At 41.2% G+C, this 17853-nt stretch overlaps 1 protein-coding gene across 2 annotated transcripts in view; it reads left to right on the forward strand.

Moving 5' to 3' along the window:
* Positions 1-17853, forward strand: part of tbc1d10ab (TBC1 domain family, member 10Ab) — a 43222-nt gene that overhangs the window by 12228 nt on the left and 13141 nt on the right. For both annotated transcript variants that reach the window (XM_051684163.1, XM_051684162.1), the window contains exons 3-7: positions 7683-7779; positions 8583-8690; positions 9101-9207; positions 11322-11436; positions 11728-11793. In XM_051684163.1, coding sequence (XP_051540123.1) covers positions 7683-7779; positions 8583-8690; positions 9101-9207; positions 11322-11436; positions 11728-11793 — 493 coding nt within the window. The remainder of the gene's footprint in view (positions 1-7682; positions 7780-8582; positions 8691-9100; positions 9208-11321; positions 11437-11727; positions 11794-17853) is intronic.

Genomic DNA, 17853 nt, shown 5'->3' on the forward strand with positions numbered 1-17853 from the left:
CTTGAAATTATCTACAGTACTGTACAAAAGTTTTAGGCACTTGTGAAAAATGTTGTATAGTGAGGATGTCTTCAAAAATAATGAAATAATTAGTTTTCATTTATCACTTAATGTCATACAAAGTCCAGTAAACATAAAAAAGCTAAATCAATATTTGGTGTGACCACCTTTGCCTTTAAAACAGCACCAATTCTCCTAGGTACACCTGGACACAGTTTTTCTTGGTTGTTGGCAGATAGGATGTTCCAAGCTTCTTGGAGAATTTACCACAGTTCTTCTATCTGTCTAGGCTGTCTCAGTTGCTTCTGTCTCTTCATGTAATCTCAGACAGACACGATGTTCAGTGGGGGGCTTTGTGGGGGCCATGACATCTGTTGCAGGGCTCCCTGTTCTTCTATTCTAATCATTTCTATTTGCAAAAGTAATGTTTGGGAGTCTAACATTTATATTTCCTATTGACACACTAAAGATATAAATAACCATCTTAAGACAAATGCTTTTGTGAAACATCTTTTGTGCCTAAGACTTTTGCACAGTACTGTATATATACACACTCACCAAGCACTTTATTAGGATGTCATGTACACCTACATATTCATGCGATTATCTAATCAGCCAATCATGTGGCAGCAGTGCAGTGCATAAAATCATGCAGAAACGGGTCTAGAGCTTCAGTTAATGTTCACATCAACCATCAGAATGAGGAAAAATGTGATCTCAGTGATTTAGACCGTGGCATGATTGTTGGAGTCAGACGGGCTGATTTGAGTATTTCTGTAGCTGCTGATCTCCTGGGATTTTCACGCACAACAGTCTCTAGAGTTTTCTCAGAGTGGTGCCAAAAATAAAAAACATCCAGTGAGCGGCAGTTCTGCGGACAGAAACGCCTTGTTGATTAGAGAGGTCAACGGAGAATGGCCAGACTAGTTTGAGCTGACAGAAAGGCTACAGTAACTCAGATAACCACTCTGTACAATTGAGCAGAATAGCATCTCGGAATGCACAACACGTCGAACCTTAAGGCGGATGGGCTACAACAGCAGAAGACCACGTCGGGCACTTTATTAGGACCATAGTGTTCCCTATAAAGTGCTCAGTGAGTGTATATGCTATGAAAAAATTGTAAAAACTAGATTGATGATCCTACCATATTGCCATATTTAGACCAACTATGTTTAATAAGCAGAGAATGTGTATGGTTATCTAAACGTGAAAAAAAAAATGCTTTCTTTCATCAAGGTAAGGTCATAAATGGTTCTTGCAAAAAATGATTGTCACAGATTTTTGCCTATTACTCCGATTTTGCATTGAATGTAAACACCTTTACACACATTTTTACCGGCTTATCCAGTGTGCACAAGCGTTGCAGAGAATAATCGGATGATTTCAATCTCATGTAAACATGCTTTTCTTGCATTGTAAGATTGTTTTAAATAAATATATCGGTGTGCCTGTGAACACGCTTAAAGATGCCTTCAGTTCTTATTTAGCCTATCAGATTCTCTCTCTCTCTCTTTCTTTCTTTCTTTCTTTATTTCTTTCTCTTTCTCTCTCTCTCTCTGGGAGACCTATCTTTCTCTAGCCAGTTGAAAAGCTTCATTGGTCAGTAGTTTTAGCCTTATGTGGTAGTGAACACCAGGAAGGTAATAGACGAGGAAAGAATAGACAAGGAAAACAAAGGGTTTTTTTCCCCCCACGCAGCCATGTGCTTCCTATTTTCCTCCTCTACCAACCACATGCTCTCCACTTTGGCCCAAAGATACTTTTCTATAGGGTGAAAGGAAGCACTTTTAGGGTACTTGTATGACATTTTTTTTGTAGGGTGGAAGGGCACTTGCCCTACCTTCTCCATGAGGCAACTTTTGTACTTTATAAACCCGTTCTCCCTCCATTCAACTCTCTCATTGTGTTTTTGGAATAGCACAATTACCTCAGTCAGCGTAAGGGAAAGGTAAACAGGCTGTGGTACACGTCTGTCCTTGTTTCTGTAGTTTCTGTTGCACACATCTAAACAACCACAGTCATCTCTAATCAGATCTTTGGCGATAATCCAATCTGTCCTGTGTAATCTGCGTGCACACAGCATGTGTGCGAGTATATTTGCTTTCCTTTTCCCCGTGTGTATCATCAGGGTTTACACAGTTGGTAACCCATTGCTGAGAGATTAACTGACCCCTCAGTTCCTCAGGGGTGCCAAAATACCTTAGTCAATACAGCTAGTTTTACTACAGTAAATCTGTTTTAAAATTTTGTAAGGATGTTGATGTGTGGATTGAAAAGCATTTTGATTTATGGCTGTGCCACAGTGTTTTCTCAATGTTTTGTCATTTCTGTTTAGAATATCTGGGCTGTTTCATTTGGTTTTAAACTAGTTTAATCATTAGAGGTTTCAGTGGGCTTTGCAACAGAAAATTCTGTACCTAATTTAAATGGGTTCTGCGACCCACGCCATGCTTCTCACTGGTTCTCGCAGCAGGCGCGTAGATAGCCCTGGGCGTCCGGGGCTATAGCACCAAATCATTTTTATCTAGCCCCAAACTCTTTCTCCCTCATTCCCGTACAGTGCGCCTATTTTGCCTATGGTTGCAAGGTGTTGTAGCATCGCCCCTCCCCCGCTTACCACGAGCAGAAAGGTTCCGACACGCTGACTCAGTAGCTGTGTTTACAATAGCATACAAGCATACTACTCTTTCTGTTTCTGCTGTATACAGATATGGCCAAACTTGTAAGAGTAGTATGCTATTCCAAACAGCGAAAGAGACACTGCCCTGCACATCCATCACTCTCGCGCATTTGAGTGAGAGACTGATAACAGAGAGTATTGGAGAAAACAGGCGATCAGAAATGGATATCCAACAGTTTTGTGTTAAAAAACACATACCACACAATTTGTCAGATAGGGCTGCAACTAATGATTATTTTGATAATCGATTAATCTAACGATTATTAGAATGATTATTCGATTATTCTGTGATTATTGCAACAATTAATCATTAGCTCTTAAACGATTATTCAGCTTGTGCCCCGACTTAAAAGGTTGTATTAAATGTGCTTACTAACAATAAAGAGGACAAAATCATCTTTTAAAAATATCTCTAAATGACATTCACTGAATTAAAGGGGGAAAAAATACTTTTTATTAAGTTTAATTCAGTAAAGAAATTCACTGCAAAAAAATCCTATTGTTATTAAGTGTTTTTGTCTTGTTTTCCATTTAAAATGGTCTAACAATCCTTAAAACAAGATATATTTACTTGAGAAGCAACATATAAGATATTTAGACTTTCTTTAAGAGAATGTATCTTAAATATAAGTGTATTTTGTATATAAGTGTATGTTTTCACTTGGTTATACATCTGCGAGTGCAGTAAAGACAAAATATACTTATATTCGAGATCTATTCTTTAAAGCAAGTCTAAATATCTTATATGCTGCTTCTCAGGTGAATGCATCTTTTTTTAAAGGATTTTTAGATATTTTAAAATATTTGTATTTTTAATATTATATTCAACATTTTCAGATAACAATTTTTTTCTTCTGCAGTATTGCTGCTAAAGAAAATATATGTTGTTTTATAGGAGTTTTAGATATTTATATTGGAAAACAAGCCAAAACAAAACAAAAATGTAATTTGTTGCAGTGTATAATGGGGCGAAGACTACCCTCTCTCACCTTTCTGTTCACTTCAATCCATCTTTAACTCACAAAAAAACAAACTCTCTCTTATTAAAAAAGCTGCATTTTGCCAATTTTCTTCTCGATAAGAAATGCACAGCCACATATATTTGATTCAATAAATCGCAAGCCATCACGTTATAATCTAGCTGCAGCAAGAGTATACACTCGAGGGATGAGCGTCCCCGTGACAGAGTGTGCATCAGCTGGGTGCAGTTTCAATCTCTCCCCCTTAGATTTGGACACTTTGCACAACTCATAGAAGAGGCACTGACTGCACAGAGAAATGCCAGTTTCAGAGTTTTTAGTTATTTACATGACATACTTCCGTATAATTTGAACTTTATTAAAGCTATAACGCATTAAATAGAACTGCATTTAATATGTAACGCCAGGGTGTTTCCTTTAAAGACGCTCGACACGCAAGTTTTGCTTCAGCGGAGCGGCAGCTCCAGCTGCAATTATTCCACTTCGAGAGTGCTTCTGTATTTACTTATTTTGTATTTTTGCATTATAATTCCCTCATATTTTGCGATGTACATCACCTGAAGCAGTTTGGAAAGTTTAGAGTGCAGCTAGACTGTGAGCTGTGTAATTCTTCCTCTCCTCAGTCAGGCACGAGCTGCAGTGCTGCTCTCATGCGTCATCATTAGAGTTAATGTGATCTCATGTTACGTTAAATGAGATCAAACGACTATTCGACAACAAAAAATTTTGTCGACAATTTTTTATTGTCGATAACGTCGACTAATCATTTTAGCCCTATTGTCAGATGAGAAAAAAGGACGAAGAAGTAGTAAAAACCTCCTCATGGATCAGGCAGCTGCAGCCAGATGATTCATCTGGCCCAGGTAGACTGTTTGTGCTTGGGCAGGTTAACATGTTGTTCCATAGCAGCTTTTGGCTGGAGACAGTAAACCAGAGGCATATACAGTATATAAACTTCAGCTAAATTCCTTGAAGCATGTGAATGAATGAAGCTGTATTTATTTAGTTTTTTGTTTTCTGATAAAGCAGCTGTTTTAACACACAATATGAGCTGTTATTATCAATATTACTCTGGTCAATTTAAAATAGTTTAGAAACACTGATCAGCCACAACATTAAAACCACTGACAGGTGAAGTGAATAACATCGATTATCTCGTTGCAATGGCACCTGTCAAGGGGTGGGATATATTAGGCAGCAAGTGAACAGTCAGTTCTTGAATTTCATGTGTTAGAAGCAGGAAAATTGGGCAAGAATATGGCAAGAGATGTCATCAGGATGCACTATGGGAAGAAGGCTGGCCGGCGGAGGCAATGTGATGCCCTGGGCAATGTTCTGCTGGGAAATCTTGGGTCCTGGCATTCATGTGGATGTTACTTTGACAAGTACCACCTATCTAAAGATTGTTGCAGACCACATACACCCCTTCATGGCAACGGTATTCCCTGATGGCGGTGGCCTCTTTCAGCAGGATAATGCACCCTGGCACACTGCAAAAATTGTTCAGGAATGCTTTGAGGAACATGACAAAGAGTTGCTGGTGGTGTTGTCTTGGCCTCCAAATTCCCCAGATCTCAATTCGATTGAGCATCTATGGGATGTGCTGGACCAACAAGTCCGATCCATGGAGGCCCCACCTCACAACTTACAGGACTTGAAGGATCTGCTGCTAATGTCTTGGTGCCAGATACGACAGGACTCCTTCAGAGGTCTTGTATAGTCCATGCCTCGACAGGTCAGAGCTGTTTTGGTGGCACAAGGGGGACCTACACGACCTACATTAGGCAGTTGGTTTTAATGTTGTGGCTGATCGGTGCATACAACCCTTAAAACAAGGAGTAATACAGTTGTGCTCGAGGAATTTGCAAACTTGAAGTCACGAGTCAGGACATGTGCGTTTTTTGCAAAACTCTTTTATTAAGACACGATGCCATGAACCTTGCAAACATTGCAAAATCTAGCAAACATTTTTACTTATGAGCTTGTATTTTAGCATATTTACAGCCTGTTATCTTCTAAACTATAAAATAGTTGCAAAATGCAACCATTTAGTTGCAGTCTGGAGCCCTGTAACATCTCCTACACTGTTTGTGCAAGCTATATCTAGGGATCAGAGATCTCTGAGACGAGGGTGTGGACTCTTTTAACCTGGACCAGGAAGTAACCACATACAGCAGCAACCACTCAAAAAGCCTTGCAAGGGTGCACCACTCACAATTCCTTAAGAAATTCTGATTAATGATAGATTGACAAAAGTCTGTATATTGCAGTGGCGATTTGTCAGGGCTAGCAAAGCCTTCTCTGTTGGCGTATAAATATTTTTTTAATCCTTTCATTCTCACTGACCTTTTTGCTTATGTATTTACAATCGCTTTCCACTCCTAATACATCTACAAGCGAATAGCAATCAGAATTTATTCCTCGATGCTTACAAGCAAAGTGTGACAACTGTTTCATAAATCACATGCCCGAAGCCATGCTCCTTAGCTGAAGCAGCGTGTGAGTCTGAGCTCCACCCCGTCAGACCTTCAGAATTTCCACAGAATCCCTCAACAGTGCAAATGAATGGGAAGTGATTTTCACTTCAAGCAAATTGGTAAGTATATCGTAACTGGTATATCGTAACATTTTCCACTACTGTATTCTGATATAAATGCACTAAATGTTTTATTAAGGGTGTGTCTGTTAGCTGGATTTAATAGAAGCCTTTCCTGAGGAAAAAGGCCCTGAGGTCACACGAACACAAACAGACAGTACACAAAGTTCAGAATGATTCCCAGGAATGAGCCCTCACCCAATGATATGTGAGAGAGCAGAAATGTTTCCCCCTCTCTGACTGACAACAGTGTTCTTATAAACAATCATCCCACACTAGTGTCATGTTCTATATTTAAAGTACAATGATCATAATGCAAGGCAAGCACGTCGCAGATAAATGCCCCTTTTCAGCGGAATTTAGCATCAGATTAGGAGTAGATAGTATTTTATAGTATTTTAAATGGGTCGCATAAACACTTTTTTTTTTTACTGTTTTCTGAAGGTTTCTTATTTTTTTAGACTAGTCGACTATTTTCATTTAAAAGTCAGTGAAATTAGTCCTTCCGCACATCCCTAGTTGTAACAAATGTATTATCACTCCCTGTATTTAATTGTATATACAGTATATTTATGCTATAATAATATTTAGTGTTAATAGCAACAAGAACGCAACAAAAAACAGCACCGCATAATCAAAAAGAGAGAGTTCGCCAACTTTGGAGTCGCACCAGTCCAACCCTGAACAATATTTATTTGCATGGGCTGAAAAAATGGTTGCAAAATGCAACCATTTAGGTGGTTTTCACACTGGGCACGTTTGCTGCGGTCCGAATCCGAGCATGATTGTTCCCGACGTGTTTTTATTCATTTGGTGTCATTATGCACACCAGAGTGAACAACACTTGCACTGGTGCATTGCATGCCAGAATTGAGCAGTTGTACATGTCTAGGAGAAGGCGAATTTATCGTATGCACACAATCTAACTTTTTTGAGGAAACTAATGGTTGCACGCTCTCTCACGCACGTATATAAAGGGCACCTCACCTCTTCTGTGTCCAACAACCTTCCCCTGTGTGTGTTTGTTGATGTCATCATGCTTAAATTGTCAAAAATGCATGCGCAAGTGATTTTACTTCTTGAACAAATGCGGACCCGAGTACAGCTTACTTTCTCACTCATGTGAATCACGCCACAGTTCCATTCTACCGAGCTCAGACCACCTCCTGCGAATGGTGTTTTGTCTGTCACTGAAAATATGCAGATGCACAATAACTATCAACAGAACATAAATTCATAAAAAATAATTTGGTTTATTTTATTATATGATTTCTTCAAAAAACAAGAACTGGTTCTTTATTCCCGGTCTTGAAAATATGTGCTAACATTCATGCATTCGATTAGTACATGTAGGTGTGCTTACATTCATATTAATGCATATCAGACACATTTCCTAATCTCTCTTTGTTCTCTCTTGCTGCAGTGATGACATTCCTCCAGAGGTGCTACGACAGAGAGAAGCTAAGTGGTTGGATATGCTCAACAGTTGGGACAAGTGGATGGCCAAAAAACACAAGAAGGTTGGTCTCGGACACAGACCTGTGTCAAAAACACATTTAATTTTTGTTTCTGAATAGCTCAGTTTTCTAGAGTGAATGTCTTAGCTTTCATAAAAAACTCAACAACAGCAATAATGATGATATTTTAGGAATTCCACTGCGCATCACAATCTGTTTAAAAGAATCAGATAAAGATGTTGTTTAGTACCATGTTAAGTTTTTGGGAATTTGGCCACAAATGTTATCTTTCAAAAATGTCCCCCTAAAGCCAGAAACATGCTTTTTGCAGAAAAAAAAGCTTGGTCCACAGTCTCATTGAACACACATAAAATGTGCTCTTGTATTGCTGTGGTGGGAAGTTCTGGGAACAAACACTGAGAATGCAACGCGTACTTGAGTATTGCTTTTCGGACATAAGTTCCACTTAATAGTCCTAATATGGATTTGTCTCTACAGTAAATGATCAAATGTATTTTTAAGATTAGCTTTGCTTTTGAAATTTAGAGGGTGTTTCTTGTTCTTTTGGGGTAATTCCATTCTGATGACTAACTTTCCAAACAAAACACTCAGTTAGTAATCTCATGAGATGACAGCAGCCGGACACCTCATCAGCAGCTCACACATAATTACTGTAATTCTGCTTGACTCTCTTCATACCCTGTTTACTGCCGCACACATAAACACAGTGTGTGAGTCTTCCCATTTATTAATAGTTTTTGGAAAGGGTGCAGTAGGGGTGTAGCTCACATTCACAGACACATTCTTCTGTTTTCTTTTTAACACTCTCTCTCTCTCTCTCTCTCTCTCCCTCCATCTCTCTGAAGGTTAAGTTGCGTTGCCAGAAGGGCATTCCTCCATCACTCAGAGGTCGTGCTTGGCTTTATCTTTCCGGTGGGAAAGTGAAGAAAGAACAAAATCAGGGAAAATTTCAGGTGAGGACATCTGCAAGATTTGTCCACGCTGTTCACTCTATGGCTCTGTTTTTTAAACGTAGTGAGCTGCATACATAGGCAGCATTTTAAGGCATCATAGGCTCACTCCTTATGCTCCTTCACAGCCCGCATTCTATTGCTGTTGGTTTATGCTTTAGTCAGTCTTTACAGGCATGAAAAGACACCATGAAAAGTAATCAGGCATGAAAAGTAGTCAGGTGCTTCAAAGTCACTGGCTTAAAAAGGGTGAGAATTCAGTGAATGAGAAATATTAGTCAGTGAATAGAAGCAAATGAGAACGATTCATTCACTTTAAACATTCGTTCAAAAATGAAATGTCACTAAGATTTTTGTTTAGAAAAATGACTTCCTGCGGTCATTAATGAACTATCATTGTGTTTGTGTGTCAGGAGTTGGATAGTCAGCCTGGTGATCCTAAATGGCTGGATGTGATAGAGAAAGACCTCCACAGACAGTTTCCATTCCACGAGATGTTTGTAGCTCGAGGAGGCTACGGGTGAGTCCGCCCTGCACCTCACTTAAAGGAATTTTCCGGGTTCAATCCATGTAAAGCTTTTAATTTGTGGCATAATGTTGATTACTACAAAAAATAAATTTAGATTTTTCTTTAACGAAAGCAAAAATTTGGGTTCTAGTGAGGCACTTATAATGTGTTATAAATGTGAATAGTGAATAGGGCCTGTTAACATAAATGTTAAAATACTCACTCTTTCATTTTTATAAAATTATTAGCTTCACATTTCTGCCTTTTAAACCCTCACTTCCCATTCACTTTCATTGTAAGTGCCTCACTCAAACCTTGGTTTCTGCTTCTTTTTCTTTTTCTTTTTCTTTTTTTTAAAGAGTGGGAGGAGTCGAAATTATTTTTGTGGTAATAAACATTATTCCACAAAAGGTGTCGATTGAGGTTAACTTTTATTGGGCCTAATCTCACCTGACAAACCTGAGCTCACCTGACAGACCTCACCTCGCTTAATAGACCTCAACTCAACTGTTAGGCCTCACCTCACTTGATAGAGCTCACCTCACTTGATAGACCTCATCTCACATGATAGGCCTCACCTCACTTGATAGACCTCACTTCACTTGATAGACCTCGCTTCACTTGATAGACCTCATCTCACTTGATAGACCTCATCTCACATGATAGGCCTCACCTCACTTGACAGAACTCACCTCACTTGACAGACCTCACCTCACCTAACAGGCCTCACCTCACTTAATAGACCTCAACTCAACTGGCATTACCTCACTTAATAGACCTCAACTCAACTGGCATTACCTCACTTGATAGACCTTACCTTACCTGAAAGGCCTCACCTCACTTGAGAGACCTCATCTCATTTGATAGACCTCACCTGACAGGCTTCACCTCACTTAATAGACCTCAACTCACTTAATTGACCTCAACTCAACTGTTAGGCTTCACCTCACTTGATAGACCTCACCTCACTTGATAAGCCTCTCCTCACGTAAAAGACCTCACCTCACCTGTTAGGTCTCACTTCACTTAATAGACCTCAAGTCAACAGTTAGGCTTTACCTCACGTTGGTGTGTCGGCATCATTCTGAGAGTACACAGCCAAAATGCTAACAATATATTTCATAAATAAACAAAAACAATGCAAACAAAGTAATTTCTGGATTCAAAAGTATTTATTACATTATTGTAGTGTCAAAACTGAGTTCAAAGTATGTGAACATGTTGAAATATGGGTACATATTATTTATTATACATGTTGCCTGCATTTCAGGCAGAAAATAAATGAGGAAATTACTGTACACTTGCTCTTGAGTCGCTTAAATAATAATACATAAATATTTTGGCATACATTTGACATTCCATGCTGAAAAAGAAATCGTCACTCTTACCAGGTCTTTTTAATTTGCTGACAAATTAGAAGTGTTCTTTTTTTATAAAATATGATTATTTACTGCACAAATACTATCAAAAATACGGTCAAATCATTTTGCTGATTGGAAAGTTTGTGAGTAGAATAAAAAAATATGATTTCACTCACATCAAATTAATATCAAGTAAAGGCTTCATGAAACGCAAACAAAATAAAAAAACAGCAGATGCTCCCAATGGAGACAGTTGGTCACGAGTCCAAATACAATGTGATATGATGCATAGATATTAAAATTTACTTGGATAAAATGTGACGCTTCCTCAGACATCCTTGTTGTCATTCTGGGACGGTCTCTGGTTAAAGTGGGCCAATTACAGCGGTTGTGGTCTGTGTCAACGTGACACGCAATCACATTTTTGAAGAGGTGCACATCAGGCTACAGCGTAGGCTACGCCATAACCGCTGTAGCTACGCATAGCCTATGCCGTAGGTTCGACGCAGAAGTATAAATCGACCTTAAGGCCTCGCCTTACTTAATAGACCTAAACTCAACTCAGCTGTAATGCTTCACCTCATCTGTCAGACCTCACCTCACTTGAGAGACCTCATTTCACTTGGTAAGCCTCCCCTCACCTGACAGACCACAACTCAACTGTTAGGTCTCACCTCACTTGACTGGCTTCTACTCACCTGACAGGCCAGTTTAACATTATTACCTCTGTTGTGAGCATTGCCACGTTCAACTTTGTGTGTGCAGGCAGCAGGATCTTTTCCGGGTACTGAAGGCCTACACACTACGCAGGCCAGAGGAGGGGTACTGTCAGGCTCAGGCACCTATAGCTGCTGTGCTGCTCATGCACATGCCCGCTGAGGTCAGTCCAAACTGCCTTAAAATGGTGCCTACATAGGTAGATGACTCGGTTTCGGAACAGAGATACAGTATTCTGTTGCTTATTGCTGCGTTTATTGATACCTTATATAGTTATTACACTGTTTTACATGTTATAATAAATCAGCAGAATTTGTCTTTATTAGTATTTATCATATTAGTTTCAGTGGTTTAAAGTAAAGTTTAAAGTGGTTTAATAGAAGTAAATTAAGTTCATTGTCGAGCCTCACCCTGATCTGGTGTCTTTTGTTCTTTTATGGTCATGCTCTGGTAGGATGCATTCTGGGGTCTGGTCCAGATCTGTGAGAAGTATCTGCCTGGATATTACAGCGCAGGCCTGGTAAGAGGAGACAACACACAGTCCTCTTCTATACAGCACTGCTCTGCATGTTATCAACCCTCCCCCCCTCTCAAATCTACACTGGAATTAACAATCAGCCTGACAAAACGCACAGATCGATTGTTTACAATGGTCTCATGTTGTTTTGGGATGTCTAAGCCAGTCATAATCACATTCACAAACACTCTTCTGCTGAGGGTATTTGCTGATGTAAAGAGCTGTTGTTCATCGTGATCAGGGTTCAAAGGTCGCTCTTCTTGTACACTTCACAGACCATCTAACTCAGCAGAACTGTTTATTAACTTAGTTCAACTTGCTAAACTGCATCTAAACCACCCTATCTCAACAAGGATTGTATAGAAAGATAAGATCAAACAGCATACAGCAAAATAGCTATTTTTTAGATACTAAAATACACAGGTTTTAATGGAACTTTTCTGTGGCCACATAAAAACTGCAGCTAATTCAGTTGTCGCTCCTTTCCTGAGTTCTTAGGCGTTTGGAGTGACTGCTTTTTTCCATACACACACAGAACGAAAACTGCAATACATGCATTTTTTACTTCTAAAACTGCAGTGTGTACGTGTCCTGTTTAACTATTACACTGTGTCCTAAACAGGTGCAATGCAAGCTTCCAGTGACAATTAATGTGTCTGTCTACAATAAAAGTGAAAATGCTGCATGATGCAACAAAGTCACAGCCAGTCAGAACATTTGATGTTTAATATAGTTATGTGGAGCAGGATTTTTTGACCACCTGATTTGGACATGATATTAGAATTTTAGATAATTAAGTCATCTTTACACTGCAAATGTGGCACAGAAGCTGGATCTGAAGTGGCATTTATTTGTATTTACACAGACTCTTTAGTCATACATGCATTTACACAGCTGTTACAAATGCATAAATAATGTTATGAGATGAATATTTAAAATCTAAAATTATGAATATAGAAATATGAAATGAAGGAAAATATGAAGTTATACTTTTAAATATGAAATTAAATTAAGAAATACATGCTCTGTCATGACAACAACAAAGTTTAAGACTGCTCTGATGCTGCATTTCATTTACTCAGAACCAAAACAGCATTAGAACTATCTTTGATACCAGGGGCTCAGGTGGGTCAGAGCATGTATATTGTACTCTGGCTTTTGTGTCTTTACACAGAATTTTGAGCAGGTACAGAGCAGGCTTAACTTGGCTGTGTAAAGACATCTTTAGTTTCTCAAATGGACTCACAAAGCCCTTTAGTATCACTAATACCATTATTTGTCTTTAATAATCATCTCAATGTTTTTTTCTTTTCTTTTAATAGCAGATCTAAAATGGTATATCTAAAGAAGACATTAATCAGACACCTTCTCATCTGGATTTATTGAGAAACAAATCTTTTTTGTGAATAATGTGTTTTGCTGGGTTCTCCCATTGCCAGGAATCTACGGCAATTCCAACATTAAATGTGGTGTTTTGTGTCTGACCTTTGTGAGCTGACAGGCAAATGACTCAGAGTGGGTGGCAGGGCCACGCACGTCAGATAAAGACAGAATTAGATTAAACAAACAAAAAGGATCTCGCTCTCTCACTCCTTCACTCTTTATCTCTCTCGTTCTCTTTCTCACTCGCATCTGCCTGGGGCGGTTCCTCTCATCATTTCGGTTTTTAAGTGCAAGTGAACTGTCTCTGCCACAAATTTTTTAACACATTCATGTAAATCACTTTGAATTCACAACAGTGTCAGATTTTAGACTATCAGTGAAAATTTTCATAAGCCACAGATCATTTACAGGTTTGGATTCTTTAAAATGATTTACACTTGCAGGGAAATACAGCACACCCGCTGCTACATGACCCACACAAAACAGCTTGTTTTTTTTATTAATACTCTGGTCCTTAAATAAGGCTCAGGTTTTCTTTCAGTGTTAGACTATGGAATTTTTTCAGCTGTATCGTTTGATAGGCATATCTGATTACTTAGAAAAGTAATAGCATGCCATGTAATAATAATATATTTCTTTAAATCCCTAATCCTAAGTGACTGACTCAAACACAGTGGCTGCAAGAGTTGTAAATGAATAAAATCTCAGATGCAGTTTATTGATTAACCAAAATCCCAATAATAATAAAACTGAGATTTGGTGCATTACACGGGACTTTTAAATATAAACAAGTCCGAAACACACCGGAAACTCTAATTTTAAAATGATGGAGACTTGGCTGTCTTAAGGGGGTCACTCACCGGACGCATCTGGTGGACAACATGGCATGTTCTAAAATTCAAAAGAATAGTTTTCTATGAAAGTACGCACACTGCCGCTCTGCGTCTGTCTGCTTTGCCCAGCTACGACTCTGGAGGCTGCTCAAATTTCTGCCGCACCACGGAACGCAACTCACATAGATTTCCATTAAATTCGACACAAATCATTATCAAAGGGCATAGATTATTTACTCTAGCCTTCACTGGATAATATATTGTTGAGTATCTTTCATCTTGCTTACACAATGTATTTTCAGTTACAAGTATGTCTTTGTAACGGGGTTCATTAGTAGAGACAAGGAGGAAACGGGAAACGAGACTTCAATTCAAACAGAATTTTTGACATATTGTGCTCAGGTGTGTGCACCCTTACTGCTTTCTCTCCGAACGAACGCTCCACCACGCCCCCACCTCCAAATACCCTCACCGCCTGACTCAGGCCAGGGAGCCATCTGGCTCCTCCTCCACCACCTGTGAGAGCACCGCCCCCAGCCCCCTGTCCGAAGCGTCTGTCTGTAAAAAAATGGGAGAGAGAAATTAGGTGCATGTAAAAGCTGCCCACCACAAAGTGCAGCTTTCACCTGCGTAAATGCCTGTTGACACGGCTCCATCCACTGGACCGGGTCTAGAGCCCACTTTTTAGTGAGATCATTCAGTGGGCTGGTGACGTCCGAATAATTAGGCACAAACCCTCTATAATAGCCAGCCAGCCCCAGGAACTGTCTCACCTCCTTTTTGGTCTTGGGTTTCGGGCAAGCCCCAACCGCTGCGGTCTTATCAATTTGGGGGTGCACCTGCCCGTGACCCAAGTGGAACACCAGATACTGTACCTCCACCCGTCCAATTGCGCACTTCTTGTGGTTTGTCTTGAGTCCCACTTTTCGCAGTGACCTCAGAGCAGCCCTCAGATGCTGCATATGCCACTGCCAATTGTGACTGTATATGATGATGTCATCCAGATAGGCAGCGGCGTAAGCCAAGTGCGGTCTGAGAACTAGGTCTGTAAGGTGCTGAAACGTATCCGGGGCCCCGAACAAACCAAACGGAAGTGTCACAGAATTGGTAAAAGCCAAACGGTGTGGAGAAGGCCATTTTCTCATTTTCACAGGACATTGGCGATAAGGGGATCTGCCAATAACCGTTTGTCAAATCCAATGTCGAATAAAAGCGAGCTGTGCCCAACCGATCAAGCAGCTCATCAATATAAGGCATTGGGTATGTGTCAAATTTTGACACCGCATTGACTTTTCAGTAATCCACGCAGAACTGAACTGACCCGTCGCTTTTAGGGACTAGAACGGCCAGGCTGGACCAATCACTGTGGGATTCTTCTGTTACCCCCATATCAAGCATTGCATCTAATTCTTCCCGAACTACTATTTTCTTGTGCTTGGGAAACCAGTAGGGATGACTGCGTACTATTACCCCAGGCGTAGTTTCGATATGGTGCTGTATGAGGTTTGTACAACCAGGCAGAGGTGAAAACACTTCTGAAAATTCTTTCTGCAACTTGGCAACCTCTGTGACTTGAGATGATGAGAGGTGGTCTCCACAAGGGTTAGTTGACCCAAAGTGTGGAGTTTTGCACTAAGATCATGAACATACTGAATTTCATTTTTGCTGTTTGAAGGTCCCTCCTCCCAAGCTTCCTGCATGAAGTTGAGCACACCATGTGGTCGCCGCCCATACAGCAGCTCGAATGGGGAAAAACCTGTGGAGGCTTGTGGGACCTCTCGCACTGCAAATAATAGGGGTTCGAGCCACTTATCTCAATTTCTAGCATCCTCTTGTACGAACTTACGAATCATATTCTTCAGGGTTTTATTAAACCATTCCACCAACCCATCTGTTTGCGGGTGGTAAACACTGATGCAAATCAATTTAATACCCAATAATTCATACAGTTTGCGTAGTGTCCGTGGCATAAATGTAGTGCCCGGCCAGTGAGGATTTCTTTCAGAACCCCCACTCTGGAGAGAGTGCCTCCACAACACTATGTGCTGAGATGTTGCGCAGGGGCACTGCTTCTGGATATCGCGTTGCATAGTCCACCAGAACCAAAACAAAGCGATGTCTGTGTGCTGTCCACTCTAATGGCCCGATGAGGTCCATACCAATTCTTTTGAAGGGGACCTCGATCAAAGAAAGCAAGGGTGGCCGGCATATTCACCAGCTGACGTTCATGGCATGCAACACACCACCTGCGAACATCCCAGTGAATGCTCGGCCAATGGAAACGGGCCATTAGACAGTTTAGTGGGTTTTATTCACCCTAAGTGACCCGCCATCGACTATGATGAGCCGTCTGGAATAACATTTCCCGGCGGCTCTTCGGTATCAACAACTGGGTTGCATCTTTTTTGTCTGAGCATCCTGCGTCACTCGATACAAGCGGTCGATTATAATAGAAAAATATGGGTATGAGAGTTCAATGTCTGGCTGAAGGCACTGACCATCAATTACTTTCACTTGGTTGAAGGCGTGTGTCAGGGTTTTGTCTCGCGTCTGCTTCAGAGGGAAATCCCCTGCAGGGAATCCAGTAAGGGCTGGGGAAGTCGGGTTAGTGGATTGGTGAGGCGGGAAATAACCGCAGCCTCCACTCAATGCTTTTGCCCCCGAAATTTAATAATGAGTAACAGGGTAATTGTGAATATCCCCATGCACACACCACACCTTCACCATTTTATCTGTGCCCAAAGCCTCATCTTGAACCAAACATTGATGGAAAGTGGTCTGATTACAGCCAGGATCCAGCAAGGCTTGATATGTACTTCCCCTGATACTCACAGGTATTCTGTACACTCCGGCTCGATCGGGAGCAGCCCGCAGAGTGTTGGGGACCCGGACCAATGTTCCCACCTTCATCACGGTGCATTGGTCCTGGAAATGCCCGTGTTCCCCTCTACTCCAATCGGCCGGCCCAGGTGTTACACCTGCACTTGCGACAGCGGGTTCAACCACCTGAGGGGGAGAGCGAAGTGACATTGGGAATGGGTAGCCGGCTTCGGTGGTACCTTTCCTCGTCTCCGGGGTACCGGAACAGCTTGCATGACGGACTGAGTGAGAGAGAAGGGGAAAAACAAGAGGGAAGGGAGAGAGAGTGGGAGGGCTCCGCCCTCGGATATGCCGACACATGGTCCTCAGCCAGTTGGATGGCTTCCTCCAGTGACGCCGGGCGATGACACTGGACCCACTCTGCCATTCCTTCTAGCAGACGACAGATCAGCTGATCCAGCACCATGAGATCGATAACTCCCTCGGCGACGTGGTCCTCAGCCAGCAGCCACTTCTGGCAGGCATCACAGAGCTGATGCATGAAGGCAAATGTGCGGCCGCGCACATCCATTTTCATCAAACGGAAGTGTTGTCGGTGCTGTTCAGGGCTGCGACCGACCCGCTGCAAGATGGACTTCTTCAGGTCATCGTATACCAGGATACTCAAGGCCATAGTTGTTGCGCTGCGAGCTGGGCTTCCTCGGACAACAGTGGGATGAGACGGAGCACCCATTTTGCATGCGGCCAGCTCAAGATCTTGGCCGTCCTCTCAAAGAGGTCTAGAATTGCCTCCGGATCATCTTCTGCCCCCATTTTCATGAGGGCGCCCGGAGGCATGGGGGCTGCTGTTGACTCCATGTTGACGTATGTTTCCTCCAAATTCCCGGGTTTCGGTACCAGTGTAGCGGGGTTCATTAATGGAGACAAGGAGGAAACGGGAAACTTTACTTCAACTCAAACATGTAATCTTTTATTTCCTTAACTCAAAACATTCATTTAAACGGAACACAGCCAGGGCATGTGTGTG

The sequence above is a fragment of the Myxocyprinus asiaticus genome, chromosome 42 (genome assembly GCF_019703515.2).
Source record: "Myxocyprinus asiaticus isolate MX2 ecotype Aquarium Trade chromosome 42, UBuf_Myxa_2, whole genome shotgun sequence".
Lineage (NCBI taxonomy): Eukaryota > Metazoa > Chordata > Actinopteri > Cypriniformes > Catostomidae > Myxocyprinus > Myxocyprinus asiaticus.